The following is a 27,480-nucleotide window of genomic DNA, read 5'->3' as shown; positions in this document are numbered from 1 at the left end:
ATTTGATCTCGCAGTTGCCCATCCAATACCTGGTGAAGGGCACAATGGCCAGTACTACTGCACTGACCCACACAAGGACTCATGACTACTACTAGAACTTACCAGTATTTCTACTTAAGAACCAGAACCACCTTCACCAGTAACCCAACAGGTGGATCCTAAATACTCTCAACCACATAGGGCGGACGGGATCACGTGCAGCAAGGTAGCTCCCGCAGCCGCTGAGCGTCTCATGTCGGCCGCTCTCACTTCCTCCTCACCTCATCAACAACACCCCACACCGAAGAGCGATGGCATCCCATCAACTTGCCATCGCGAAGGCCTCCTTCTCAGCGGGGCTGCTGCGACCCGACCCGACCTCCGTACCCCGCGACGCGATCACCGCCTTCCACACCTTGCTCGACCGGGCGCTGTCGCAATGCACCCCGGCAAACATCCAGGTTTGAGCCGCCGTCGCCGCCTCTGGCCCTTGCTTAAACACCGCAAGACATACTAAATCCCGATGCTTCCTGAAATCTCTAGACCTGCAAGACCTGGCTCCTCGACCACCAAGTGGTCTCCTCGTCCAATCGCGTCGGCGTGTGGGCCAAGTACCTGGTCGCGCTGTCGGGCTCATTTGACGATGCTCCCCCGTCCAAAACCTCGGCGAAGCGCAAACGCCTCCACATCCTCTACCTCCTGAATGACCTCTTCCACCACACCAAATACCACCTCCCGACGACCGCCGCCTTCGCGACGCTGACCGGCGCCCTGCAGCCGCACGTTGTTGACCTCCTCGGCGCCGCCGCCGGCTACTCCCGCGAGCAGCACCCGAAACACCACCGCCGGCTGGACGAGCTCCTCGACATTTGGGCGAAGAACGGCTACTACGCCGCCGACTACGTGCTGAAGCTCCGCGAGGTCGTGCAGAATGCGGCGCTGTCCGGCCCCGTCAAGACCTCGCTGATCGTCGAGGAGAGCATCGCCGTCGCAGAGAAGGAGCTCTCCTCGTTGCAGCAACACCAAAAGAACGTGCCGTTTGTCATGCCGGCCACGCACGGCGATCCCGCCACCCCCTGGTATGATCTGCCCGCCGGCAATCTGATCCCGCATATCATTCCGGATGAGCCGGTGCCGTTGCGCGGGGAGACCATCAGGCCGTTGCAGTTTCTGGCCGGGCCCGCCGATGGGAAGTTGGTGGCGGCGTTGAAGCGGTTTCTGGGCGAGGTGGACGGGATCTACGCGGGGGCCGCGGACGAGGCGGTCGAGCTTGAGGAGGATGAGGTCGTGGATTTGGATGAGTTGGGCCAGCTCGTCGTGCGCGAGAGCTTGAGTGGCGAGATTGTCAAGGGCGAGACGTATTATGGCTGGTCGAGGGGGTTCTGTCAGCAGATGAAGAAACGGGCCAAGAAGGGGAAGGTGGAGCGCAGCCGCAGCCGCAGCAGGAGCAGAAGCAGGAGCACGCGCAGTCGCAGTCGCGGCTCGTATCACAAGCGACGGTACAGCGAGAGCGAGAGCGAGACGGGCGGACGCTGGAGGGATGACAGTCGGTCGCCGCACAGACGGCGCTACGATGCGCGGCCTCAGTCGCGGTCCCGCTCGCGGACGAGGTCGCGATCGCCCCCTCCGCGTGCAGGTGCGTGGCAGCAGCTGGGGCAGCAGCCGGGGCAGCGAGACCGGTCGTACTCTCCCCAGCCGGCGCCGGCTGGCTATCATCCGGACTATCGCCAACCGCCTGCTCCTGCCTCGAATCCCTACGGCCATGCTCCCCCTCCTCCGTCGCTACTTCCGCCCACACCACACGGCCTTCCGCCCGCTCCTCCCCATCCATCCATGGGCTATCCCCCGCCGCCTCCTCCTTCCTCGTACCAGGCCGGATTCCCCCCGGGTCCACCGGGTCTACCCCACGCTCCTCCTCCTCCCCCTCCCCCGAACTACCAGGGCCCATGGCCGCCCCCTCCGCCTCCCATGCCCTTCGCGCCTCCGCAGCAGCCCTCCCACTTCCCGCCGCCATATCAACAGGGGCCGCCCGGCCAACCACCCGCTCAATACCACCACCCACCGGGCCAGTACCAAGCACAACCAGGCCCCTACGCCCAGCAAATGCCCCCGGGATCTTACCACTTCCCGCCGCCACACGCGCCACACGCGTCTCACGGCCACGGCCATGGCCGGGGATGGCAGCAGTACCCGCACGGGGGTAGATAGTCGATAGTGCATCTCCATAGAGCGGTAGATAGAGAATATCCACACAATGTACCCAGCAAAGAAGAATAAATTACTCTACCAACTGACCATACATATAACCATGCAAAACATACAAGCCAAACCACCCACCACGCATCTCATGCTATAGAGTAGAGTAAAGCGTTCCCGGGGGAGAACCCCCGGACCCCCCTTCCTTTCAACTTCCTGGTAACACTCAATCTAAGAACTAGGTGTACCGTCCCGGGGGAGAACCCCCGGGCCCCCCTTCCTTTCAAACTTCCTGGTAACACTCAACCCACATCCACAGAATCGAAAGCAACACCAGGGCCCGGAGGGCCCTGGACCAATCTAATTAGGGCCAGCTCCGCCCAAGCCAATAACACTCCCCTTCCCCCCAAACATCCCCGCCCCGCTCTCCAGCAACTTCCCCAGCCCCAGGTCCGGCAGCGCAGGCAGGCCCCTCTTCGCCGGCGTCGCACTCGCCCCCGCCCCGACCACCGTCCGCGAAGGCGTCGGAGACGAGCTCGGAGAAGCAGCAGCAGCGCTCATCTGCGCCTGCCTCTGCGCCTCGGCTTCGGCGGCAGCAGCGTCCGCAGCGTCGTCGTCCGCCTTGTCGGCCATCGCCTGGTCCCAGGTCGCGCAGGCGCCTTTCAAGGTCTGCTGGCTGGCTGTCTTCTATTCCACCGCATTGTCAGCATTCGGCTTGCGGTTACTGTAAGATACGGGGGTGGGTTAGGGAAGGAAGCGCGGGAAGGGGGTTACGCACGCCGGGGGTGCCCTCGCAGCACATGACGGAGTTGAAGCAGTTTGCGTTCGGGTCGGTGTTTTCCATTCCGGTGCCTGCAACGCCCAGGATTGTTAGTGTGGATACTTGACTTGGAATAAGGGTACCAGGGAGCTGAAAGAAAGGGGGGTCCGGGGGTTCTCCCCCGGGACGGTATACTCCCCAGTATCAAGGAGGGGGGAGGGGGGGAAGGGGACGTACACTCGAGAGCCAGTAAACTGGAGATGTCGACGCCGGACAGGTAGGGGACGAGCTGGCCGAGCGGCTGCAGGACGGAGTCGGCGACGGACTCGATGCTCTGGCAGCATTGCTTGGAGGGGCGGCCGGTGGGGCAGGTCTGGGTGGTGCCGGGGTTCTGAGTTGCGTTGGGGTTGGGGATGAGGGAGATGGCGCTGGTTAGGCCGGATTCGTCTTCGTCGTTGTTGTCCTTGGGGCTGGAGTTGGATTTATCGGTGGTGGTGGTGGGTTTCTCGGTGGTTTTGTTCTTGTCGTCCTCGTCCTCGGGACCGGGGCTGGGGCTGGGATCGATATCTTCTGGGCTGGTGGTGCTGGTGGTCTGTTCCGGTGTTGCACCTTTGGTTCTCGTGCTGGTTCTCGTGCTGGTTCTCGTGCCTGTGGTGGTGCGTGTGCTGGTCGGGGCCGAATGGGCCTGGTGAGTCTGCGTTTGGGTCTGCGTCTGCGTCTGCGGCCGCATGTTCTGCAGGACGTGGTTCTTGATGGCTTCGCCTGGGTCTTGGTCTTGGGGTTGAGCGTGGCCCTGGCTCTGGCCCTGGCTCTGGCCCTGGTCCTGACCCTGGTCCTGGGTCAACGCATCCGAGTCCGGGTCATCGTGGAGCTGTGCAGGGTTAGGCGTGAAGGGAATAGCAAGCGCCAGCGGCGTGATGAGGAGCAGGGTTGAGAGCTTCATTTTTCTGTTTGCTGGTTTTTTTTTTGTTGTTGTTTTCGTGGTAGCGTTTTCGACTATGGGGTAATTAGTGCGGTGGGAAACAAGTGCCAATGCCCGTCAAAAGAGTGTATAGGGTCGGGAATCCAGAAACCACTAAAGGATTGAATGGAGTTGGTGGATGTGGGTTCTGGTCTGGGGGGGCGTATGGTCGAGGGCGAGTGCGAGGGCGAGGGCGTGAGCGTTGTCAAGGGGGAGATGGTGGCGTTATTTGTATAAGACATGGCTTGATGCGTTGCAATGGAGGTCGCCAGGGCTGCCTGGCCGGCTGCGCAAATTCCTCCCTTGGTTGGTTGATTGGCTTTGGCCGGCAGGGATGCGACTTGTTTATCGGGGTTGTTTTGGAATGTGCTGGTGATGTGGAATGTTGGGCCTTGGACTTGGGCCTGAAGGATGGGTTAAAGGATCAGATGGTTGTCTCGGAGTCGAATCTCGTGGTCGGAATTGTTAGTTGCTGGAGGTGTTGAGTGTTGATTGTGTATGTTGTGATGCAAAAAAGGGGGTTGATGCAAGGACAAACTGACATCAAAACATAAATTACTGCAAACTTATACTAATGTAGGACCAGTCCCAGTGAACCAATATACAAGATAACTACGACGTTTCACGCTTGACTCAAATCAGCTACACAGCAACAGATTCTTCGAACGCAGCATCATATGCAAAGAGTGACAATGGTCGAGCAGATGCCCCCAAACAAAACACATGTTCTATCCAGGAATGCAGCAAACCAAATGCAAACCTCGGTCAACAGCACGCTTTCTCTGCAGCGAGATGCATGACATACAGAATGAGTCCACTGATCAATAAATCCATTAAGTCAAAATCCATTTGATTCGAGGTATCAATTAAAAAAAAAACACGGGTCATAATTGTCAAGCCTCAAGCTCGAGAAACCGCCCGTCTATCGTGCGCAATGCGTGTCGCTCGGCATTGCTTCGCTTCGCTTTCTAAATCAAGGTGTTCTCGCTAATCCAGTAATTTGAAACGCCTGGGGGTGCCAGTGGTCACAGCCTTAACAGACTAGTCACTGATCCCCTAAGCACACCAACTAGTCTCCTTTTCATTAAACGTTCACTCGTGTAAGCTGGTTTCAAGGGCAAGTCAAGGCTCAGCCTCGACCTCTGATCCCCGCTAGAACGAGTCAGCGCCGGCCCTGCAGCGCGGAGACTTAGGCATGAGGAGACCCAGCCGAAGTGGACGTCGGTCCAGCCGCTTGACGGGCCAGCACGCCGCTGGTCGAGGTGCCGCTGTTGCCGCTGGTCTGACTGCTGCGGCTGCTCCGGCTCGGGAACGAGCCCTTGTCGTCGTCGAACTCGGCGAAACCCGCCATCCGGCGCTGGGTGTATTCGAGCATGACTCGGTTGTAGTCTTCCACCGAGGTATGAGGGTCGGTGGTCGGGTGACTGTTGATGCGGTAGTCGCCGGGAGGACGGCAGGCCTCGCCGCCAGTGGGAGGCATCGAGTGGTATTGATCTTCATGCATCGAGGTGGCCATGTTATCTTGTCTATCGCCATCGGGTTAGCTGTACGTCCTCACTATAACGCCATGAACCTATACAATGCGTGCCGTTGCCGACAGACCATCATGTCTAGACGACCACGCAAAGGAGCAAACACATACAGAAAGGGCATATTGTGGATAGTACCAACTGTTGAGCCTCACCTTTGGCAGACTGGGAGTGGGAAATAGACTTCGATAGGGTGTAGAGTACAATCGACAAAGAAGATTCGTGAAAGCCCGGAGTAAGACTAGTTCGTCTCAGTAGAAGATGGAACTATATTTGACCAAAAGACGCGAGGATAGGGCGCAATATATGCGGCGGGAAACACAAATCTGCTAGTCGGACCGAATGAGATCACAACAACAATAATGACGGTGGTCCATCAATGTGCATGCCGTGACAGTAGGTTCCAAACTGTCGTCTGCATGATGGCCCACATCAAAACGGAAGTACCCACAAACCCATGCCCACGGATGAGGTTATGCTCTCGCCCTTGAGGGGGCGTATGACATCACGACAGCCAATGAGGACGCGCGCCCGGCCATTGACTGAGAAGGGACCAATCTAGCAAATCAGACATCGGCGCCCCCTCCCCCAGCAAAGTCCCTTAATTCATCGGTACGGGCTTGCGGCGGCGGCGACTAGGGCGGCGGCCGGTCCTACATCAGAAAAGGATGCTGATCGGAAATAACCGTACTCCACTGGCTCGAGGGTCGGCGTTCCCCCCGGATGGACCACGGTCCACCCTCTCGCGGAGCAGAATGAGGTCACTGGTGGAATGCGACTGGCCCATCTGCGATACATGGCGTTGTGGGATCGCCAGTTAAGTTTTCCTGGTGGTCGTTGCTGCGGCGCACCGTCCCTGCAGATCGACGCTGCCACGGGGGGACGGGAAGGGTGGCTGCCCGCAAGCGATTAGCGACATGAGCGTCAGGTGTGAGCTCGTAGGAGTCGAATAATATGACCACGGGCTGGAGTGGCCAGGGGAATGAAGAAAAATTTGGGACACGATGTGTCATAGCCGGAGCTAGCACAGAAAATGGGGGCGATCAGAATTCACTAGTTTATGCAGCGGGGAGGAGGAGAGGGCCTCCAAGCTCCAGGTGTGAAGCCATCCCCCGAATCGACCAAGCGCAGTCGGTCGTCCTGCAGACAAAAATGGCCTCCGATCGGGGGGTGCTGGGGGAAGAATCCCAGTTGGGGAGTGATCAACACAGTTGGAGGAATCGGTGAGGATGGGCTCTGAACTCATGGGTGATTTCGAAATGGTCGATTGCCTCTGATTCGTTGCTGAGCACGGCTGTCTCCAGCAAGGCCCGTGGATAGTGTGGTGTTAGTGAGGGAGGTAGAGTTTGAAGCTTGTCGTCGTGGTTGAGTAGTGACTGGATACTGCAAAGGGGGATGTCGGGAAGATGCCGGCGCTCGTGCCTGAGGCCGATAACCTGACGTCACCATCTGTGCCACCGAGTCATGGATGGAGTCGCATTGCCTCCATAGTTGTTCTCTGCACGACCTTCTCAGTTGCTGGAGGAACTCACCCAAACAGACGGTGTTGGGCTATAACAAACTAACTCTCATCAGCGAAGACATGAATACCTTCTCGCTGGAATGCGATAAGAGGGAGGTCAGGCAGGTCAGGTCAGGAAAGAGGGAAAACGCCAAACACTAACAATAGGCGGGTGCATGGAACTACTTTTCCGGCGCAGTTGCTAGTCGCCCACTACGTAGTAGTCAGTAGTTACTATCAACGACAGCGTGATGATTGGAAATAGAGTACCCGTATGGAGGATAAACATCGACACCTACTCATGCATAAACAATTGCTCCACGGACAAATGCAACTAGTACAACCCAGCACAGTAATGGCATAATTAACGGCAACTGCAATTGTCCCCGATAGACCTGCGCATAACTTACCCGCTTGATTGCCCACACGTTGTCGATCCACCAGCAAAGACAGTGGATCGATCTCTTCCCCAATGGCCCCGACTCCACGACCTCCAACCACCACATCCCAAAGGCCAACTGGCCTCAGATCACACTGGCGTGCAATCGTGTTTCTTTGCTCACGGTCCACGTCGCTTATGAAATGTTTCAGTGATCCAAAGAAAGAATGCCAATGGCAACCGAGACCCGAGGCTCAAACAGAACAGCAACAGTAACAGATCCCTCCTGTGGATCGAACCCCTGCCCTAACATCCACCCTGAACTTGCATCGTGCCAACAACTAAAACAGCCCGTCGAACTTCGGATGGCGTAAAGTATCGACGACAGTCGCACGCGTTTTGACATGCCTGCCGTAGTTATTGAGTACTGCAGACACAGTGACTGTCCATGGACATCGAACCGACGATCACCACTGCACAAAACCAGGACCCCCGAACCATTGGCATGTTCTAGAACCGCTCAAAGGTCTCGCGCCGCTTGCCATTGCCCTATGAAGTCAGCGGAAAGAGCTGCCAGTGAGCGCTCACTTCCATAACAGCCCCCCTCGCTGGATCCTAAACAATACTGCAACTGTCCCAAGAACAATAACCACATAACCCGACAGTAACTAATATCCCATTCTTAATGATTGAATCCTTGGTTGTGGGCGGGAAACCGCACAAGGGGCAACATGGACGAGGCTGGCAGGGCTACGCAGGCAGACAGCCCTCACCATCAAGATGATATCACCCCTTTCGCCTCCCCTCCCCGACCAGGTCCAGATCACCATCACCATCACCATCACCATCACTATCACCAATTTCCTCGTCATCTTTCTTCACATCCCCCGTTCCTTTTACAAAATACCAAAAACAATTCGACCAAGGATCTCCTCGTTACTCAATACCCACAAACCGCCAACCTCAAACGTCATACCCCATAGTTCCAAGAACTCGTGGAACCGGCCCCCCTTTTGCAGGCGCATTCGCCCCATGATGCGACCTGCGCAACGCAACACTACAACCGGATTGACTTGGTCAGTGCAGTGAGGCTCTCCAACCTATTTTTTGGAGGGTAGTCTCGGCCGGTGACTGGATCTGCAAGACCCATGACGCCACGCTTATCGTCTCCGAATCACATTGATCCTGGTGCACCAGGACTAGGCCACTGTTCAAGCACTTTGATATCTGGGAATATTGCTTAATACTCCAACACAATCCAGTAAGGGCAGGGATGAAGTTGGGCTTCTCGCTGTTTCGCCATCGACAGCGCCATAACAGCGTCTCTTCTACATGAGTATCCATGTTATACTCTCATTCTCACAGATCTGAAGTCATGCAATAACGGAGATGGCGAATAAAGCTAGCTATTATGTATGCTATTGCCATCAGTCAATTGACTAGCAGATACAGCGCTGTGTGTACAGAATCTGAGCGAATCTAGGATACCTGATTCTTCAGGCGGGCTATGGGGCTTGTAGTTATGACGGAGATGGCGAATCCCATCATCGTCATCCTCCCCTGGCCCTGCCCTACCCTGTCCTGTCAAGAGGATATGGACGCCGCCCCCATTATATTTCTTTTTGCTATACCCTCTCATTGCGTAGACTCCGAAGGACTTCTCCAACAAGAATCAACGAGGCAGACCGTATCCTCCTCCCAGATAGTAGATACTAGACCCTATAGTTCGGTATTATTTCATGTGGACGACTACTCTTTCCGATAACAAGTCCTATCCGCACAGAGTAAGAAGATCCATTGTCCTATCCTATTGAACCCCGTTAGCACCTTCGTCCAAGTACAATGTAATAGTAGTAGTAAGGATAACCACGCCATCGTTCACTGCCCCAACACGCATCACGCAGCTCCAGTAACCATTCCTCCGCATGCCCCAACCAGAGTCTCAACAAACAGCTATAACCAGCCTTGTCTTACCCTACCTTCCTCCCTACCTCCCCAACGCAGGACCCAATGTCCTGCATCCTACCCATAGCCACAGAAATCATCCTATATCCCCTGCCCTGACCCCATGACGTCCATTCCCCCCCCCCTAAAAGAAGGATACAATCCAAACCCCGACACCAAATCCCAGACGATGACGATCCATAAGGCGAACTCAGAATTGGCCACAATTATCCTCCTCCTCCTCCTCCTCCTCCTCCTCCTCCTCCTGTCTCCGCTTCCTCCCTCCTTCCTCCAACCATTACCCAGGTCCTCACACCCGGTCAGGCCATCCTGCCAGCTTGCCAGCCTGCCTTGTTTCCATTCCCTTGTCTTGCCTTTCCGCAAAACAATCCAGAACAGCCAACCCACCAGCCAAACCAACACCAGAATCCTATCTTCAAGGGAAGAAAAAAAAAGGGAGGAGAGAGCAGCAGGCGATATGCAGGACGGCCCCACATGGCGAGTGATTCTTTTCGCCCCAACCCCAACGCCTCGGGCCTAGTTGCCTTCCACTTGGAAAGCAGGTCCTTGTACCTATCCCCACTTTCAATTCCCAACTTCCATGTATATATCTGTAAAAAGCCTAGCCTTCAATGACAGAAAGGAAGAATGAGCAGGGTCGAATGATTCAAGATTCCAACTGCCCCGATAAATCCGTGTATCCATCCACTTTCCTAGAATCAAGTACGTACGTAGCAGAGTCAGAGTCGGTACATAATAGCACGTATGCCGGAGCGAACCACCGAGGAACAAAAACAAGCTCAAGAACAAGAAGCAGGCTTAGAAGTATGACACCCACTTACCGGATAAACCGATGGATCTGGAATCGAGAATGATGCTTTATCGTAACAAGGAATTCATTTCAAATGGAACTGCCTGAGCTCGAAAGGTGATAAGAGTTAGGAGGGAAGGACGCCATAATACACTCTAGCAGGGAAAAGGAAACGAAAAGACAAAAGTCGATTTGAAAAAAAAGACACAACGTTTAGAGTAAATCTGAAATTGTAGAATTCTCTCTTCTGTCCATAACACTGACAACAAAAAAAAGGTGATATCGAATATATGCTTTGGAACATCATCATCAGATCGCAATCAAACATAACCTAAATCCCATCGTCATGTTAGCACATAATCCACACCCCCAGTTTTTTTTTTTTTTTTTTTTTTTTTTTTTTTTTTTTTAAAAAAAAACCCCCGGGAAAGGGGAGAACTCACCCTTCCGCGCCCCCTGGAAAAAGAACCGCACCACAAACACCTGCAGCGCGGCCATGGACACCATCATCAGGCCCTCGATGACGCTGAAATTAAAGATCCGGCGCTCCGTGCTGCGCACCGTGCTGAAGTTGCGGTTCTCGCGCGTCCGGAAGTACTTCTGGTTGCGCGAGATGGTCGACAGCTGCGCCGAGAGCTTGAAGATCGACTCCTCCAGCGCCGAGGCTTGCTCGGGGCTGGCGCCCTGGCGCGAGGGGAGCTGAGCGCGTTCCTCGTTTTCGACCTGCCCACATTCAAATTAGATTCGGTGGTTTGCCTAGATGTCGTTTTGTAGTTGGGGTGCAGTGTGTGTATGTATGGTGTTGCTGAAGAAGACGTGTAGCTTTCCCCCAATCCCAACCCCTCTCAGGCTGTACACAGACAAACGTACCGCAATCTCAAAGTCCACCATCTTCTCCGCGAACGTCGACATCTCATTGTTGAAGCAGAACCGGTACTCGCCGATGCTCTGGGCCGTGAACACAAAGTCGCCCTGGCGTTCCTTGGTGCCCTCCAGAACCACCTTGTCGCCGGGCCCGATCACGGAATAGTCGACATCAAAGGAGCCGCCGGATTGAACCTTCCCAGACATCACAGTATTAGTACACACTCCTGGAGCCAACAAAAGGGGAGGCGAAGCTCACCGCAAAGTAGAAGGCGACCTTGACGTTCTTCTGGTCGACATAGCTGTGGAAACAGGCCTTCTCGTTGGCCTCGAGGCGGTAGGTCAGCGCGGTGGCGGCCACCGAGGAAATCAAGGTGGCCCACAGGCCGAGGACGAGAGCTGCGAAGCGCATGGTGTACCGAGTAGACGGGAAGAGGTTGAATTCTGTCGCGGGAGAACGACGGAACGAATACACGACAACACAACAGACGGAGGAAGTTCTGGCCAGCTGTGAGTTTGGCCCGCGGGTTTGTTTGTTGTGTTTGCACGGGAGGCCACCTGCGCCCGCCCCCTTAGACTAGCCTCCTAACCGCGGGTGGACCCTTAACCTAATTCATACTGTACTGTACCTCAACACATTAGGTGTTAGTTACCTGCAAGTACTACACCACTACACCTCCAGTCTCATCATTGAATGCATACAAATGTTCAATTAACTCATACATAACTCATCTCGCACGATAAGAGCCACCTCATAAGGCAATGGCTGCTATGACTAGGCCCGCCCTCTACAAAACACTAGTTGTAGACAACAAGACTGCCCGCAAGAACACGCAACCTCCTCCAGTCCGTGACATAAAGAGTTACCACTCTCGTCGCAACCAGGTCTGCTGGTCATCTGATCGTAAGAGTCTGTCCAGCAATCTCAGGCGCATAAAAAATAACCATCACGACAAAATATCTATCGAATGAAGAATGACTCGCTCCGGCTCCAAAAGCTGCGGTTCTTATTTACATGGTCAAGACCCAGAGGGTCGTCCGAGTCGCCGATAATGTCGGAGAGGATATCATCTGAAGTGATGATTAGCCATGGCTATCTGTAAAAGAAGGACTATCACTCACCGTCTTCAATATATTGTACTTTGGTGTACATGTTCTGCGGCACAGCAAACTTGATTTTCTCAAACTGCTTGCCCTTGATCCCCGTCCGTTTCGAAAGGCGTTCCTTGGTCTGCTTGAAGATCTCGCCCTGAAAAGTGTGAGCACATGCCAGTCGCAAACCGAATATAAACTTACAGGCTTCATGACAAACTTGAAGGGCACGCCGTGCGGTCGGCCGGCGTCGCGATCGAAGTTGAACGCATTAATAGTCCGCTCGCCCTCTTGCATGTTGAGCTCCTCTTCGGGGTATTTCTCAGCATAGAGCGTCACGAATTCGTTGATGCCCGCGATCTTCGAGTCTGGCTGGAATTCCCGGTAGATCTTGCCGCCATGGGACTCGTAGACCCGGATGTCTGCATTGTCTTCCAGGTTGGCCTTCTTTTGCACACCGGCAATGACGTCGGCAATGGTACCATCCCGGGGGACAAGGACCTCCACAACTTGCTGTAGAACGGTTAGTCATCGCCGGGGCAATCCTTAAGCTGGTTCAGACGTACCTCTTTCGTGATACCTTCGGGAAGCCACGTGACCTTAAGACAAGTCTTGGACTCGTAATCGCTCAGGCTGGTTTCCAGCACCTCGTAATACAGGGCATCCTGGCGATGCATGCTGTAGCCATAAGTGGACATTTGCCCACTCAGGATGTGGTACAGAGTTTGGTTGTTCTGGTTAGGGTTCCGCTTGATAAACTGCTTGGGCTTACCGGTGCTTGCGAGGACCGGCGCAAAGCGGATGTGGGTGGGCTCCACATTCAGATGCTCGCCAACCTTCTTCGAAAACTGATCATAAGTCATCTTCCGGCTCAGGGTGAGGTTAAACTCTTCGCCCTCCTCCGACTTGAGCGGTGCAAAAGTGACGGTGATCTTGTTCAGCAGGTAGTCGTAAAATTGCTTCGCATCGGTGTACAGGGCTGTCGCTGGCAGTTCAGATTCCTTGATCTGTTTCTGGAAGGTGATAATGTCACCATCCTGGATTTCAGACTGCTGGAAAGTCTGCTTCGGCTTCATGACATCGATCATGTTATGCTTGATCTCCTCGTATAGCATAAACTCAATGCCGGCGGGCCAGTCCATGCGCTCGAGAATGACAGGAGCAAGCTCGCTCACTTTTTGCGTCTTGCGGACATAGACGGGGCCCACGCCGGTGAGGGTTTGCGAAGGAGCATCGAACTCCTTGAGGAAGACCAGTATCGATTCTTTGGCATCGGGCCAAGCCACGGTTCCGTCAGCCGATGGCTTGCCAACCTCCATGTACACCTTGAACGGATTTCCCTTGGTGCTGAAACGATTGTAGGCGTCCTCGAGAGTCATCTTGGGGTCCGGAATGACTTGGTCGGGGCGGGTAGTCTTGTTCTGGCGATTCACCATCACCCAGAAGCGGATGTGGCTAGGATTAAGGCCCCTCTCTTCGGCAAGCTGCTCTGCAAATTCCCCGACCTTTTGAGCCCGCAGTAGCTTGTACTGCGTCGGGACCGCAGGATCGCTGGCGGGCAAGTCATTGCTCGTCAAATCAAACCCGTGATGCGACTGGAAAGATTCCTGGGTCAACACTCCGACGTTGATGTACAAGTGGGCCTCCTCCCGCTCTTTCTTGCGACGAAGCTGCTCGGCCCGATCCTCTACGAGACGCGTTTCTATCGCGATGTTAGTTCAGGCATTCGGTATGAGCAGTTGATCAACATACCGATATGAGACGGGACGTCCTCCTTGGTGATGGGCACAAGCACATCGTCCAATCTGGTCTTGCGGATGTAGACCAGCATGTAGGCGTTCATCGAGCGTTTCGTAGACAGGCCGCGAGTGTAGGGTTGTCGGACTCCGGCCGCTCCGTTAGTCAGCTCATATTCGCCCCCGTAGTTCTCCTCAAGCACCTCCTTGTCCGTGGCCCGAGTCACGCGGTCATCGTCGAATTTGTACCAGAATCCGTCCTTGGTCGGCTTCAGGAAAGCGTAATAGTGGCCGGCATTGAGATCACCGCTGTGAACCAGCACGCCGTGCAGCTCGTAGATCCAGGGCTCGGATTTGTCGGCATCGTTGGAAAGGTAGGGGGTGGCATCAAACTCCATAGGGAAGGCGTGACGGTCATTAATCTTCATCATAGCATCGCGGTTGATGTCGTACTCGAAGCGCTTCAGGTGCAGGTGCAAGACCGGGGGGAAGCTCTCGAAAATGACACCCTTCTTGGCATCCTGTAGACCATACGGCTGACCCGCGTCGTACTTGTTCTCCCCTTCGAGGGTCTCCACCTGGATGTAGTCCTTGAAGCTGTCATCGAGCGTCTTGTTGCCGCGGACGTTCAGCTGGATATCCCAGAAATCTTCCACCCGCGACGACTCGTAGTCAACGTCGATACAGGAGATGTAAGTCTTCGTTTTGCCCACGAAGAGTTCGGGGAGCGCCTTCTCGGCCGGGGTGCCTTTCATCCTTTCCTCCAGTCTCTCCATCAACTTCCGCGACAATTCCTGGACGTCCTGCTGTTCGAAGATCTGCCTCGATTCCCATCCGAAGGATGCGGTCAGCTCCGTGGTGGACACTGAACTCTCGCTGGTTTGGAGGTTGAAGAACAACCTCTGAAGCGTCCAAGCGCTGTTGTCGCGCGAGGCTTCCGCCTCGGTTGGGATCTGGTAAACGGCCTTCCAGGCGGTCAGTCTGAAGCGGTGGCAACAACAAGCGGCGAGGACACACGTACCTTTCGGAAGCGGTTGGTGAAATAGAGAGACTGCAAGAGCGAATTGAGGTAGCACGTAGCACCCTGGTTTTTCAGACCCACCAGGCCAGTCTCCTTCTTCGAGTCGTAACTAGACACGGGATTAGCAATGCGACTTCAGCGGCTTGCCTTCAACTGCATACTTCTGGAAGTTGTGCCATAAGACACCCGTCGGGTCCTTGACCACGCGCACGTAGGCTGTGATCTTGGCTTCGTCATTCTGCACGAGGGGTACGCCACGGTTTTCCCACGGTCGGCTGAACAGCCGGTGCAGTTCGCAGAATCTGGTGAAGCCCCAATCTCCCTCCTCCGCATGGAATCGATGGGTCGCGACTATATTCCGGTTAGTCCGAGAGAGCGAGCTCGCTGAGGAGGCAGAAGCGGCGTACCGTGATGAACGTAGATGGAGGGATCGTTCACATTCGACAGGACGAGTGCAAACTGCACACAGGCGTACCAGTTGGCCGGCGGTTCGCCGTCCCAAGCATGCTCCAGATAGAACGAGGCATGCTCAACATGGTTGCCGTAGGGGAAGAACAGGATTCGCCTGCGGACAACAGCAAGTCAGAGTCGCTCTCACGGGCGGTGATATTCCATCGAGGGATTTGTCGGGGCACCCACCAAGGAAAGCCCGCGCACTGGAAGACCGGGCCGTGCTCCTTCTTCTTCAACTTCCGCCAATCCTGGATATGCCATGTGTGATAGGTCTCATCTTCGGTTTCCAGATCCGGATCTTTCGGGAAAATCCGAGCCATCATTGCTGCATCTGGTGCGGAGAAAGGATCAGTTTCTCGGACGTGGAGGGGAGGGCTGCAGTTGTGCGGCGGAGAGCCGTCCCACGGCGGGGACTTTTGGGAAGCCGGGCCAAGTCCATCGCAAGACGGCAGGATGCGCACAAGAACAATGGGAAGGTGCTATATGGGCCTTACGGTCATCTGCGGAGGGCTCCGACTCCGGTTCATCCGATCCGGAGGGGGAGACGACGACATCGTCGGTTCGATCCTGGTGATACTGCTCATATTCGTCGACGAGCATATCACTGTCGGCGGCCTGGAGATGTCGGCGAAAAGTTACAGGATTAGTACCAGTGGATCTTGCGGGGGGGAGAGATGGGATGGATAGGTGACTGAAATCTCCGCGAGAAGTTGTGGTGAGGCGAGGGGGATTTGAGACAAGAACTTACGTTGTCCATGTGAGGTAAAAAGTGCGATCCACGCACTGAGATCGCGGGCCACTCTTTCTCGCGGGCGATTAGAAGGGAAGCAGATAACCCGTTGGGGTAAAGCAGGGAGAATGGGGGAAGTGAATCAAGGGAATTGGAGAAATGGGGGGAGGCTGGCAAATCGAGCGAACCAGTCCACAACTGGGGGGGAAGAATGAATGAATGAAGATTGACTGGGAAGTGAGAGGAGGAAGAGGAAGAGGAAGAAGAAGCAGCAGAAGCAGAAGCTGATCCGTCTGGGCTGGAGCCGACTTGGAGGCAGTCCACAGGCAGGCAGTTGGATTTGAAGCTAGTGGCGGAGTTGCCAAAACCCAATAATAACGGCCATGCGGGACACTGCACCAGCTCTTTCTTTATTATTAAGAGGGTCTTCTCTTTTTTGTGCCGGTCGACTTTTTGCAGATGAACCCAGTGAGTGGGGGAAAGAGGGTGTGGTTGATGTAGCAGCAATTACAAAGAATACAAAGGTCTTCTACGGTCGCAGGCGCCAATTTCCTTGCTTGCTACTCCGTACTTACGCTGAGTTTGTTCTCTTCGTTCCATCCTAGTGTATGTTTGTTTCACCTGGCTTTTGGTGCTAGAGATGCATAATGACGGGCGTCTCAGTCTTTCAGAGTATGGCGGCCAAGGCAGCAGTAGGTACGGTACTAGGTAGCAGTGGTGGGACAATTTCCTCAATGTCTCTTTCATCTTATCTTCTGTTCACTGTCTTTTCTTACTCCGAGCTGCTATCTGTCTCGTAGTCCACATCGTTCGAGGAGAGAACATGGTCCGGATTATGTATGGCAGGAATCGGCTCGACGAGCCACATACCGAACCGTGATATCACCGCCTTTTACACAGCACTAAGAAGGCAGGCTGCAAGGTCTAGCTAGGTCTGGATGAGGCTGAGAGAGAGGATGGAGATGAATGGTCTGGATGTGACAGAGATAACGCACTGTACCTGTCCTTATAAACTCTCCCTCTTTTCTTTGCATATGCTCTATCCTACATAGATTATCCCTTTCGCCGACTGGCGCCTGATTCCTCAGACAACCTCAAGGCAACAATCCACTCCAACAGATATGACGATAGAAAGCTCGCCTCTCGTGGGGTTCCTCAGCAATCACGCCCCCCCTTAGCGTCATGCCCGACCGGATTTCCATTCATTGATCTGTGAACCAATCCATTGGGAAACAGACTATTGCCGAACAAGGCACGTCACATGCCAGCCGGCCTGCGAGCTTCCTCTTTTTTTTTTCTGCTGCTCTCACCGCCCGGTCGAGGAAACCGGCCGCGTTCGCCATCCTTCAAGGAAACAAGACACTATATAAATGAGCTGATCATCATACCATGGTGAGCTGGGCCATTCGTTGTGGGCCCTTGGATCCTCGCCTCTGACAACACGCCATGTATGAGAGGTTCTGTCCGCTGCTGCTGAATACCCGTGGCCATCGTCTGACTCCAGCAGACCGCCGCTCCTGTTGTTGTATCACCGCGAGTACTGAGTAACTCAATGCCACCCCCTCAATTGACCCTGTGCCCTGCTCCTCCTTCTCCGCCGTCCTCAGCAGCCGCAATATGGCCCCGAGGCATCCAGCCCGATGCTGGCGTGCCCTCCGCCGGAGCTGTTCGTCAGCTCCGCGGTTCTACTCCAGCCACCAAGCCTATAGTCCCCCGCCCTGGCGACCAGTCACCGCACTGGACGAGTATGTTATCTTCCTCTCGGTCGCATCACCTCCACCTGCGGGCTAACCTCATTTTCTGGCAGATGGGTTGAGCGCGACATCCGTCCCATCAGTTTACGACAGTTGACTTTCTTCGGGCGAACATTGACCGAATCCCGCCTCATCAGCTCGGCCAACTACGTGCGAACGGAGCTGCCTACTCGGTTAGTACTGTACATACCTTAGGTGTAGAATTAGCTTAAGCTTTCTGTTCGCGGGTGGATATCCGACTGACGCTCGCCTCGCGCCTCCCCCTAGACTCGCACACCGTCTCCGCGACATCCAACGACTACCGTATGTGGTGGTTGCGAACCCGCATCTTTCGCTGGTCTACGAGCTCTACTACAAAGCCTTTGAACGATTCCGGGCCATCCCGGAAATTAAGACCCTCGATGACAACGACCACTTCTGCGAGATCCTCCGCAAAACCCTGCAGGAGCATCTGGTGGTGATCCCGAAACTGGCCATGGGTGTTTTGGAATGTCGCGAGCTCGTGACGTCGGAGGTTTTGGATCATTTCATGAACACCCTTTTGAGAGCGGTAGGCACCCTGTCCCTGTCCCCAACGCCCACTCCCCGGACCAAAGCTAATGGCGTCGTCGGATAGAGAATCTCTCGTCGAGTCATTGCGGAGCAGCATCTGGCATTGACCGAAACCTTCAATTCGCCGTGGCACTTCCCCGGCTCGCAGGACCGCTCGGACCTCAACGCCGACTACGTTGGGGAGGTATTCCTCAAGTGCAATGCCAAGGAGGTGGTGGGGCGCTGCGGGAAGCTGGCGCAGGATATGATGCGGCAGACGTCGGGGTCGGATAAGATCCCTGAGATCACGGTGCAGGGGCATCTGGAAGCCACCTTCCCGTACATGCTCAGCCACCTGGAGTATATCATCGGCGAGCTGCTGCGCAACTCCATCCAGGCCGTGAGTGAGAAGTACCACGGGCGGCCGGAGAAGCCGCCGCCGATCGAGGTCCTCATCTGCGAGGCGCCGCAGCATGTGATTATGCGCGTCTCCGACCAAGGGGGCGGCATCCCGCGGGAGGTGCTGCCGTACCTGTGGTCGTTCAACAAGGGGCCCCACAGCAAGTCGCATCTGCGTAATCTGGGCAAGGTTCCGGCGATGGCAGCGACCCTGCAGGAGCTCAGCGTGCCGACGGAGCGGAAGCACGCCGACAAGGAGACGTTCCGGGAGAGCTCCCTGGACTCGTTGACCTCGCGGCGGCCGGATCTGCGGCTGGGGATCGGACTGCCGATGAGCCGGGTGTACGCGGAGTACTGGGCGGGGAGTCTGGAGCTGCACAGCCTGGAGGGGTATGGGGTGGATGCATTCCTCCAGATCTCGAAGCTGGGCAACCAGAACGAGCAGGTGACCACGCGAGCATCGATCGATGCGGTATGATCTGAGCGGGATGAGTATGATTTGTTGTTATTTGAGTCTGGTCTGGACTGCAGGGGGAGCCGTCATACAGTATAGGATACATAGTACAGTAAGTACATAGGACCGTAGAACTACTGCATGTTAACATTACAACTAGGCATAGGCATAGGCATAATTAAACAATGGAAAACAATCGAATCAAATTGATGTAAAGCATGTATTCATCACTGATCGAGTAAAGCATCAGCCACAACAGCCCCACCTACACCTCCAAACGTACCCCGGGAAATCCATCCACTAATCGACCGTCAAATCACACATGCAAAGTAAGTTACTGTACGGAGGACTCCGTACACAGTAAAGTAACCGCAATTCCAGTTCCGTCCCCATGACGTCAAACCCAGGGATGCTGTCCCTTGCCGGGGCGGCAGTCCATCAACATTCCAATCAACCCCAGTCAATCGTATACTCTCTCTATTTTCCACTTTATAAAGGGTGCAACGAGGACCACGATCATCCCGTCCCAGTGACGTCGGTGCTTGCCTTACGACAGGTCTAGCCAAATTGAACAACAAAAAAATGAAACGCATCAATTCCTCCCAGGACGACAACATCCCCGTCTATATATTCCTGCTCTTGATCCTAATCTTGGGGTTGAGTTTTCTGGGCACGTATCTCGAGTCGGTTACTACCAGCAATAGCGACAGCACCAGCAGTAATCCCAACAGCAACAGCAAACGAGTGAAATCGACCGTGCGCTTTCGGGCTTAGCCACAGTACACATACACTCGCCCAGCCTCTACTACCTCGTCCTTTACACGACACCCACCACAAACCCATACAACACAGCCAAAATGGCAGGAACATGCTCCATGCTCTGCCTCATCCTAATCACCATCTTCAGTACGCATCATTTCCCCCCCCCCCCCTCCCAAAAAAAACCCAACTCCCAAACTAACTTAACTCCTCTACCCAAAAAAGTCCCCCCGCTCGGCGTATTCCTCATCTCCGGCTGCAGCGCCGATTTCTTCATTAACCTGTTACTCACGCTTCTGGGGTGAGTTCACGACCCCCAAATCTCCATCTAGACAAGATCGCTAGCAAACAAATACTAAGACCCCAACAGCTACCTCCCCGGCCACATCCACGCCTTCTACCTGGAGTACGTTTACTACCGGAACTCCGATGCGGTGGCGCCCCGCCGCGCGCCGGGGGTGTATTCGGAGCGGATTCAGCGGGGGGCGGCGCATCATCATTCCCAGCAGCAGCAGGCGGGGTATGGGACTATTTAGTTTGCTGTTGGACTGGACGGGAGCGGTGGATGGTAGGGTAGCCTGGTCTGGTCTGTTGGATGTGGGTGTGGATGGGGATTATGAATCATGCATGATGTTTTTGTTTTATTCTTTGGGTGAATCACCCTGACGACCGATTGAGCCTTGAAGGATTGGACTTAGATTGATTTAGCGCTTGTCCTTATACTTCCTTATTGTTACTTGTGACGAAGCCAGAAGATGACCCAATGAATCCTTTATCTTTGAACTGAATACCTTAAAACCCACAACCCCATCAAAATCAAAACCCACACCAAACACCCCACCCCTAAACACCCCCCTTCTTCCCCTGCTGCTGCTGCTGCTGTTTCTGCTGCTGCGCAGCAGCTCCCACCTTCCTCAACGCCGGCAAATCAAACGCAGCACTAGCCCCAACACCCCCCTCCGTCCGGGGCACACTGCCCGACCCAGGACTCCACCACAGCGCGCCAACCCAAGGCTGCACATTCCAGCCCACGGCCAGCGTAACATTCTCCCGCTCGGCCATTCTCCCAGAAACATCCCCGATCTGGTACTTGGCCTTCTGGTCGCGCAGCTTCAGGATCCCCGGCTCCGCTTTGCCCTTCGCTTTTCCGGTAGTCTTCTTGCTGCTCGCCGTAGACTTGCGGCCTGCCTTGCTTTTGCTGTTACTCTTGCTCTTAGCAGCAGGTGCCAAGAACCGCTCCTTCAGCGCGTCCAACGAGTAAGCCGACTCCGGGGCGGAGATGATGGTGTCCCAGACGACGGCGTGGGAGACGGCCGACGAGGAGGCGTTGGTCGGGTCGGAGGGGTAGGCGGCGTAGACGTAGACGAAGAGTTGTTTGGTGTTCCAGTTGAAGAGAGGGGTTAGATCTTTCCGGGAGCGTCAAGTTAGCATGTGCGTCGCGGAGCGTCTGTCCACCGGACCCGAACATCTCCATCGAAGGGCAGGGGAGAACGGGACGCACCAGCATCCAGATCGAAGCGCAGCTGTGCGTACTCTTCCTTCCGCGTGGAGTAGTAATGCGGGCGACCTTTTGTTCTGCGATACAGAAGTTAGCTTCGCGGTCCGCGGATGTAGATAGCGGAAGAGCTGGCTAGCTCTAGCCTCGGGGCTTTTGGGCGCGGGCGACATACACCTTGACATCCCGCAGCTTGACCTGCGACGTGACTCCGTCCGTCGGATACAGCAGCACAGACAACGCGGCCAGCCCGGCGACGAAGAGCGCGACGGTGGTGAAGAAGCCGAAGACGGCTTGGGCGCGGTTGAGGGTGGAGTGCATTATCTCAGGGCGAGCATATGAGATGGGAAAATGAGGAACAGATCCCGAGAAGGGAGGGGGGAATCAACAATCCGAATGGGATTGCAGTGGTTGCCGCAGAGTAGATCACAAATGTTGTTGACAGTAAGTCAATGATGATGATGATGATGATGAAGCCACCTGGGCCTTTTCTCCACGGGAGAGTGTGGCTGGTGGGCAGGGACCGGGGCTGAATGGGGTTTAGTGCGGAGATTAGACTCGTGGCTTATCCTTATCGATAAGCCTGGTCCAGTTGAGCCTAGGCTAGTTATCTGTATAGTTAGAGCACCAGCTAGTTAGTTAGTCAATCAACCCCTCCTTCCGTTCCATCTTGCCCCCATTTTCACCTCTCCCTCAGCTTCCCACCACCCTCAATCCCAAGTACTAGAGAATATTCCGTCCCGGGGGAGAACCCCCGGACCCCCCTTCTTTTCAACTTCCTGGTAACACTCAATCCTAAGAACTAGATCTCCCGTCCCGGGGGAGAATCCCCGGACCCCCCTTCTTTTCAGCTTCCTTCCCACTGCAGCACCCTAATATCACCACCCAATTCCAGATCCGAAGGAGTATCTCCACCCCAACCCAAACAAACACTCTACCTTATCAGCTACACTGCACCACTCTACACCACATAAAGTACCCAGTACCCCCGCCTTACCTCCACCACCAATAACTACCACCAATACTACTATAACCACCACACCACTACCTACAAAACCAGAAGAAAATGGGCGACCACACCCTCTTCTTCTACGGTCCGTCCCCTTCCCGGCACACAGCCAACCCCCTCCCCCTCATCCCATTCCCTCCTCAAAACCCACGACACGACCCTCCAGCTAAGAAAAGAAAAAGGAACCCTCATGGCCCCCCAAATCCTGCACCGGGTCATCCACGGCCGTCCCGACCCCGACCCCTGGCAGAAAGCATACCTGACCATCCAGCCCGCCATCCTCCACCACTACCGGCGGCACCGGGTGCGGCACGCCGATTACCCGGGCATCGTGGCTGTGCCTACCCCCGTCCCGGGAAGTTCTCCAGGGGAAGCGAGTGGGGAGGACGCTGTCAGCAAGGAAGATTTGGCAGCAGACTCACTCCCCAGGCACGCGGTTCAAGCAGAAGCAGCAGAAGCAAGCTCGGCCTCCGTGCTGGGGACGTTGGTGACGGGGTTGACGGAGGGGGATGTGTATCGGTTGGATTTGTTTGAGGGGGATGAGTATACGAAAGTCAAAGTTAGGGTTCAAGTTATGCGGGAGGGGGAGGGTGGGGATGAGGAGGGCGTGCGGGTGGGACTGGAGACGGCTGCTGCCTCTGCTCCTGACGGCACAGAGACAGAAGAAGAGGTCGAGGCGCTGACGTACGTTTGGACCGCCGGGAGGGAGCGGTTGGAGGAGGCCGAGTGGGATTTCGAGGCCTTCAAGAGGGATAAGATGGCTTGGTGGGTCGAGGCGGATGAGCGGGATTGGTGATCACCTTTCATCAGACTAGACTTTAGACAATATAGAGACGTCGATCTAGGTCGGTGTCTTCATGTTCGAACCATAATCATAAGTCATATACACGCAAACACTCAAATAAAGCCTCCCCCCCTCCAAACCCCCACATCGCACACAAATGCAAGCAAGCTTGGTATCTGGTATCTATGCTACTGCTAAATGTATTCCACAATGTCCCGAACGCCAGTGAGATCGAAATGCAAGATCAAAACAACAAAAGGAAATTCCAGATATATGCTATTCGGCAACGTGCAGTTCATCGTTTCTTGGACGGACTGTCTTTGACAAGCAACGACTGCGAAGGTGTTCCGGGAACCTGGGTCTCAACAACCGTGTCTGGCACACCCCCACCGTCCTTGTTAGACGTCCTGCTATCAGACTCCGTGGCCGCGGCAGACAGATGAAGCGGTGTATACGTCTTGCTGACCTCCGACCTAACCTTGGCCGGCGACGGAACCGGGGTCAACGGCCTCGTGGTCTTCGACTTGGCCTTCAAGGATGCGGCCGGCTCTTGACTGTCCGGTACTTCGATGACTTCTTGATGAGCCGGGTGCGGAGCAGACGGCACTGTCTCGTCCTTTGTAGATGTCACCAGACGAACTTCGTCGGCCGCCTCCTGCTCTTCGTGATCCTTCACCCCAGCCGCCTCATCCTTATGTTCGCTGCCCTGAGCATTATCCTTTGAGGAGGCCGGAGCCACACGAGCTTTCGTCGGTGACTCTGGATCTGGCTGTGGCTCAGGCGCTCGGAACGGTGACTTCGAAGTCTGATTTCTGGCTTCTTTCACAGGCGACCCCAACAGATAACAGATCGGCGTGCGATCCGCCATGGTCTCCTTGGCACTAATTTCCTGTTTGCTCATCTGCTCCTGTTCATCATACAACGCATCGAGGAATTTGCGCAGTCGTTTGCGGAGATGTCCCGACTTGAGCGGTGGCCAGTCGCCGTCCTCCTTCTGGAGTATCTTCCGGATAAACGTGTCCGGGTCCTGCACGAATTTCTCCAAGTACGCCATGAGATACAACCCACAGTCGGAATAGTTGGGCTGCAGCGGAATCTTCTGAGCCGTGATACCTCGAATGGACTTCGCGTTGATCTCGACGCCTTTCTTGGACTTCGCCTCCTCGTACAGGTACTCGCGCAGGATCCGGGAGGTAGGACTGCGGGTAATGCCTAGCGAGTCGAAGGTGATGATGGTAGGCTGGGTGACGTCGACTTTGCTCGTCCGCTTCGTCGCCTGTTTTCGCGGTGCCTTGGCAGAATCCGAGGTCTTAACGGCGTCCTGCAAACAAGCTGTCTGCGACGACGGCTGCTCCGCCTGAGCTTGGGAGAAGGCTGGCACAGGAATAGAGGAAACCTCCTCGCGGTCGGGCCACTCCTCCGCCGGCGTCCCCTCCCTGGAAGCATTCTTGAGAGGCTCATCGGCTAAGCTCATTGAAGCCAACGAATGGCGTGTCTGTTCTTCCTTCGCAGGCTCTGCATCGCGAGCTGTCGAAGCCTTTTCTTCAGTGCGAGGAGCCTCAGGCGGAGGGGTTTCCGGTATCTCTTGGACCTGACTGTCCAACCGAGCCGACGACTGCACCTGGCTGGACAGTGGCTCATCGAAAACCTGCGGCTCGGCAAGGTCCTGCAGTTTCGGTAAATTGCATATGATGGCAACATACCAATGTGCATGTTCGTTGATGGGCACGACGACGAAATCGTGGTTGAAGATGTCAACGTTCCTGGTCCATTTCTGCACGCCGTCGTAGTTGATGCCTTTCTTCCCCCGCGGCACATTCATGAGAGTGTCGTAGAAAAAGGAATTGAAGAAATATACTCTCTTGGCCACCTCTTCATTCGTCCGACTGAGGTGTTCCTGCAGAAAGCGGATGTAGAACTCGATGAGATTGTCGTTCAGGAACTCATCGTTTTTGCGGAGTCGGTCACGGTCTTGCATGTTGACCTCGGCCTTTTTCTTCCCGAATCGTGGGTAAACAAGGGGTCTAATGAGGAGTCAGAATCACCTCGTGGCGACAGCAGAAGATCACATACTTATGCCACTTTTTCACAGGCCCATCAGAATGCGACTGGGTTGACTGGTCCGCTTCGTCCTCGTCATCACTACAGCTAGTCAGTGGACCGCTTGCCTAAACAACAGGGACGGAGTAAGGCTCACCTCAGGATAGTGGTCGATGGAAGGTGACGTAACATGGCTCTAGTCTGGCGATTTGACGTTGAAAGTGTAGGAGAAGTATAGGTCGTTATGGGGATCTGCACACTCAAGGCGAAGGATAGCTTGGATGCACGAGGACTGACATCCGGTGAAGACGGGGAGGACTTGGCTGCAGAATTGGAGGGGGCGGGAAGCTCCCGCGGGGCGGTGACTGTGGGGTTTCCTCTTTCGTCTTGCAGGGAGTCTGAGAGTCGCATTCTTTTGACCGGCGACGCAGGCTTCTCAGTGCTTTTCTGCGGACCTGCAGGCAACGGTCTTTTGAGTCCATTAGGGTGTTGTTTTAGTTCCTTATCGTGAGTGCGAAAAAGCTTCTCCATCCACTCCCTTAATGCAGTTAGCATTGTGCGTAGGGCCCAACCGAGGGGTGACAATATACATACTCTTCCTGCAGCAACGGCTCGATATTCCAACCCCTTAGGCCAGCGGAGAATCGTTCTTTCTCTTCGGCTGAAGATAGCTCCAGGTCTAACTTCTGATCGAGCCCTTCCATCTTAGACAATGAGAGTCTGATCTTGCCACTCGGAGGAAGCCCCCCTGTAGCCTTGGTGACTTTACTCAAAGGTAGCTCAAAGCATTCTGCCGGGTCATTTTGGTTATGCAACAAGATAGCCCCTCGCTCCAGGTCCAAGAGAAGCTCAACACCCTTTTTTTGATCAGCATGCTGCTCGATAGGCCCAAAGCGGGCATAAACAACCCCAAAGGACTTTGAGTTGGAGGCTACTTTGTTAGTAGTGCGTTTCTGCTTCTTCCCCTTCAATCCGCGCTTAGTTTTGGAAGGAGTAAAGACGGTGTGTTGGATATCGGCCGGTGACGATTGTCGGTGCTCTTTCCCCAGGGCTACCTGGTTTTCATTCTCGCCCTTTCCCGTAACTTTCTTACCCCGGCGCACCTCGACTGTGACTTGCAACTCGTCGTCACTGCCCTGTGACTCATATTGGCCTCTTGACCTCGTAGGCGAAGCCAGGCCGTTTCGACCGGGTGAACGAGCCAGTGCACTTTTACCAGGATTGCGATTCTGTGATGGTGAAACCTCCAGACCCCGGAACACCTCATGCTTGGGCGCACGCTTCGAGCCGTCGGCCATGGAGAGGCCGCCATCATCCGAGGAAGCTCGACAACGCCTCTCCGCCGCGGCATTCTCCGTAAAGCGTTCCTCGCGGGCATCGTGGGGCCGAGTCAGGGCGGGATGTTTCTTGCCGTGCTTAGCATTCCCTTTCCTGTGCTGCTGCGGGGGTTTGACGTTCTCCTCGACACCGCGAAACTCTTTCAGGGTAAATAAGTTATTCCGCGTCTTCCTCAACTTGGCTGATCGCTGGCTCGAGGTGGGAGACATACGTGACGGGTGTGGGGTAGTGGGAGATGTGTCCAGCGCGGGGTGCGCATCGGTCTCCTTGTCGACGAGGCTGAGAATGCTTCCAGACCGTGACGGCTCCGGGCCGGCGCGATGACGGGGTCGTTTGGTCGGCCTTTCATATGGATGAGCATCGTGGGGACGGGCTTCCTTCTTGCTGGCACGGACTGGTCCACTTTGTCGGGCATTCCCTGAAATCCGATCCACGATCGTGAAAGGGGAACCCTTCACGTCCGAGGGAACACCAAAGTCAGCAGAGTGAAATCAACGATGCGACCCATACCGTCAAGGAGAAGCAAACTCACCCCTATCTTTTTTCTCTTCGTCATAGTTTGTCCGGGGATTATGGGCACTCCATTGGGATCATCTGATCTAGATGGCAAGCATGTATAAGCCCTATACCAATCCACACATTGACCATCGAGCCTGCGCGTACCGTGAGTTGCCGGGGAAGAGTCTTAGTTCGTCTGGTAAAGTTGCTTGGTTGTTGTGGTGGGGACGAATGGGCTTGTCATCGGGTCTGGATGTATCTTGCGACATTAGCCAGTTGTTCCGCATGTGCGGATATACCGAGAACATGTGGGCTGCTGCTTGTACTTACGAACGAACCATCCTCCCCGGAAAAGTAAAAAAAAAAAACAAAAAAAAAAACCGGGTCTTTGGTTGCTATAAATGCAAAACGCACGGTCGAAGCCTTCCCAAGACTCAAGCCCCGCAGAAAAAATCACAATGAT

The 27,480-nt window shown here is 55.0% G+C and overlaps 11 protein-coding genes across 11 annotated transcripts; 5 read left to right on the top strand and 6 right to left on the bottom strand.

Annotated features, from left to right (window-relative positions):
• Positions 1-290: 290 nt before the first annotated feature.
• On the top strand, positions 291-2,240 carry BO82DRAFT_385790 (RNA polymerase II-binding domain-containing protein; the record flags this gene model as incomplete). The annotated part of the gene is made up of 3 exons (XM_025638203.1): positions 291-440; positions 523-966; positions 997-2,240. 3 exons carry the CDS (start codon positions 291-293, stop codon positions 2,185-2,187), a joined length of 1,785 nt encoding a protein of 594 aa, XP_025488702.1. The 3' UTR covers positions 2,188-2,240.
• A 656-nt stretch (positions 2,241-2,896) lies between these two features.
• Positions 2,897-3,878, bottom strand: BO82DRAFT_367575 (uncharacterized protein; the record flags this gene model as incomplete). Its single annotated transcript, XM_025637082.1, has 2 exons — positions 2,897-3,027; positions 3,173-3,878. The coding sequence occupies 2 exons, from the start codon at positions 3,876-3,878 to the stop codon at positions 2,897-2,899; spliced, it is 837 nt and encodes a 278-aa protein (XP_025488701.1).
• A 1,207-nt stretch (positions 3,879-5,085) lies between these two features.
• On the bottom strand, positions 5,086-5,376 carry BO82DRAFT_291169 (uncharacterized protein; the record flags this gene model as incomplete). The annotated part of the gene is made up of 1 exon (XM_025631715.1): positions 5,086-5,376. The coding sequence occupies one exon, from the start codon at positions 5,374-5,376 to the stop codon at positions 5,086-5,088; it is 291 nt and encodes a 96-aa protein (XP_025488700.1).
• Positions 5,377-7,996: 2,620 nt separating this feature from the next.
• BO82DRAFT_357220 (uncharacterized protein) lies at positions 7,997-8,760 on the top strand. The gene has a single exon (XM_025635961.1). The coding sequence runs from the start codon at positions 8,037-8,039 to the stop codon at positions 8,286-8,288; it is 252 nt and encodes an 83-aa protein (XP_025488699.1). The 5' UTR covers positions 7,997-8,036; the 3' UTR covers positions 8,289-8,760.
• Positions 8,761-10,138: 1,378 nt separating this feature from the next.
• BO82DRAFT_357218 (emp24/gp25L/p24 family protein) lies at positions 10,139-11,439 on the bottom strand. The gene is made up of 4 exons (XM_025635960.1): positions 11,184-11,439; positions 10,931-11,119; positions 10,504-10,783; positions 10,139-10,391 (listed from the first exon to the last, which is right to left on the bottom strand). Exons 1-4 carry the CDS (start codon positions 11,334-11,336, stop codon positions 10,381-10,383), a joined length of 633 nt encoding a protein of 210 aa, XP_025488698.1. The 5' UTR covers positions 11,337-11,439; the 3' UTR covers positions 10,139-10,380.
• A 175-nt stretch (positions 11,440-11,614) lies between these two features.
• Positions 11,615-16,204, bottom strand: BO82DRAFT_357217 (ubiquitin-specific protease UBP15). Its single transcript, XM_025635959.1, has 11 exons — positions 15,975-16,204; positions 15,721-15,841; positions 15,413-15,557; positions 15,181-15,338; positions 14,935-15,124; positions 14,774-14,882; positions 13,769-14,717; positions 12,583-13,718; positions 12,221-12,529; positions 12,047-12,173; positions 11,615-11,995 (listed from the first exon to the last, which is right to left on the bottom strand). Exons 1-11 carry the CDS (start codon positions 15,981-15,983, stop codon positions 11,886-11,888), a joined length of 3,363 nt encoding a protein of 1,120 aa, XP_025488697.1. The 5' UTR covers positions 15,984-16,204; the 3' UTR covers positions 11,615-11,885.
• Positions 16,205-17,285: 1,081 nt separating this feature from the next.
• BO82DRAFT_357216 (protein kinase PKP2) lies at positions 17,286-19,292 on the top strand. Its single transcript, XM_025635958.1, has 4 exons — positions 17,286-17,701; positions 17,764-17,883; positions 17,978-18,260; positions 18,327-19,292. Exons 1-4 carry the CDS (start codon positions 17,574-17,576, stop codon positions 19,116-19,118), a joined length of 1,323 nt encoding a protein of 440 aa, XP_025488696.1. The 5' UTR covers positions 17,286-17,573; the 3' UTR covers positions 19,119-19,292.
• A 306-nt stretch (positions 19,293-19,598) lies between these two features.
• On the top strand, positions 19,599-20,618 carry BO82DRAFT_357215 (YqaE/Pmp3 family membrane protein). Its single transcript, XM_025635957.1, has 3 exons — positions 19,599-20,000; positions 20,079-20,154; positions 20,224-20,618. Exons 1-3 carry the CDS (start codon positions 19,952-19,954, stop codon positions 20,387-20,389), a joined length of 291 nt encoding a protein of 96 aa, XP_025488695.1. The 5' UTR covers positions 19,599-19,951; the 3' UTR covers positions 20,390-20,618.
• A 78-nt stretch (positions 20,619-20,696) lies between these two features.
• BO82DRAFT_385785 (signal peptidase complex subunit SPC3) lies at positions 20,697-21,770 on the bottom strand (the record flags this gene model as incomplete). The annotated part of the gene is made up of 4 exons (XM_025638202.1): positions 21,524-21,770; positions 21,355-21,428; positions 20,763-21,259; positions 20,697-20,732 (listed from the first exon to the last, which is right to left on the bottom strand). Exons 1-4 carry the CDS (start codon positions 21,667-21,669, stop codon positions 20,697-20,699), a joined length of 753 nt encoding a protein of 250 aa, XP_025488694.1. The 5' UTR covers positions 21,670-21,770.
• A 366-nt stretch (positions 21,771-22,136) lies between these two features.
• Positions 22,137-23,184, top strand: BO82DRAFT_434918 (gamma-glutamylcyclotransferase family protein). The gene is made up of 2 exons (XM_025640989.1): positions 22,137-22,442; positions 22,540-23,184. The coding sequence occupies exons 1-2, from the start codon at positions 22,415-22,417 to the stop codon at positions 23,151-23,153; spliced, it is 642 nt and encodes a 213-aa protein (XP_025488693.1). The 5' UTR covers positions 22,137-22,414; the 3' UTR covers positions 23,154-23,184.
• A 35-nt stretch (positions 23,185-23,219) lies between these two features.
• Positions 23,220-26,934, bottom strand: BO82DRAFT_434917 (cysteine proteinase; the record flags this gene model as incomplete). Its single annotated transcript, XM_025640988.1, has 5 exons — positions 23,220-25,165; positions 25,215-25,283; positions 25,339-25,719; positions 25,776-26,861; positions 26,915-26,934. 5 exons carry the CDS (start codon positions 26,932-26,934, stop codon positions 23,437-23,439), a joined length of 3,285 nt encoding a protein of 1,094 aa, XP_025488692.1. The 3' UTR covers positions 23,220-23,436.
• Between the last annotated feature and the right edge of the window lie 546 nt (positions 26,935-27,480).

This window comes from Aspergillus uvarum, assembly GCF_003184745.1.
Source record: "Aspergillus uvarum CBS 121591 unplaced genomic scaffold BO82scaffold_55, whole genome shotgun sequence".
Lineage (NCBI taxonomy): Eukaryota > Fungi > Ascomycota > Eurotiomycetes > Eurotiales > Aspergillaceae > Aspergillus > Aspergillus uvarum.
Note: the sequence above shows the minus strand (reverse complement) of the source record. Positions and strands in the feature narration are given on the sequence as shown.

Coding starts and splice junctions, on each gene's coding strand:
- BO82DRAFT_357215 (XM_025635957.1), top strand. CDS start 19,952: ATGGCAGGAACATGCTCCATGCTCTGCCTCATCCTAATCACCATCTTC. Junction 20,001..20,078: donor CATCCTAATCACCATCTTCA/GTACGCATCATT, acceptor TACCCAAAAAAG/TCCCCCCGCTCGGCGTATTC. Junction 20,155..20,223: donor CTGTTACTCACGCTTCTGGG/GTGAGTTCACGA, acceptor AGACCCCAACAG/CTACCTCCCCGGCCACATCC.
- BO82DRAFT_357218 (XM_025635960.1), bottom strand. CDS start 11,336: ATGCGCTTCGCAGCTCTCGTCCTCGGCCTGTGGGCCACCTTGATTTCC. Junction 11,120..11,183: donor AGGTCGCCTTCTACTTTGCG/GTGAGCTTCGCC, acceptor ATGTCTGGGAAG/GTTCAATCCGGCGGCTCCTT. Junction 10,784..10,930: donor TGGTGGACTTTGAGATTGCG/GTACGTTTGTCT, acceptor GAATGTGGGCAG/GTCGAAAACGAGGAACGCGC.
- BO82DRAFT_434918 (XM_025640989.1), top strand. CDS start 22,415: ATGGGCGACCACACCCTCTTCTTCTACG. Junction 22,443..22,539: donor CCACACCCTCTTCTTCTACG/GTCCGTCCCCTT, acceptor GAAAAGAAAAAG/GAACCCTCATGGCCCCCCAA.
- BO82DRAFT_357217 (XM_025635959.1), bottom strand. Junction 14,718..14,773: donor TCACCAACCGCTTCCGAAAG/GTACGTGTGTCC, acceptor ACCGCCTGGAAG/GCCGTTTACCAGATCCCAAC. Junction 11,996..12,046: donor AGTACAATATATTGAAGACG/GTGAGTGATAGT, acceptor TCATCACTTCAG/ATGATATCCTCTCCGACATT.
- BO82DRAFT_357216 (XM_025635958.1), top strand. CDS start 17,574: ATGGCCCCGAGGCATCCAGCCCGATGCTGGCGTGCCCTCCGCCGGAGC. Junction 17,884..17,977: donor CGAACGGAGCTGCCTACTCG/GTTAGTACTGTA, acceptor GCCTCCCCCTAG/ACTCGCACACCGTCTCCGCG. Junction 18,261..18,326: donor TGAACACCCTTTTGAGAGCG/GTAGGCACCCTG, acceptor GTCGTCGGATAG/AGAATCTCTCGTCGAGTCAT.
- BO82DRAFT_357220 (XM_025635961.1), top strand. CDS start 8,037: ATGGACGAGGCTGGCAGGGCTACGCAGGCAGACAGCCCTCACCATCAA.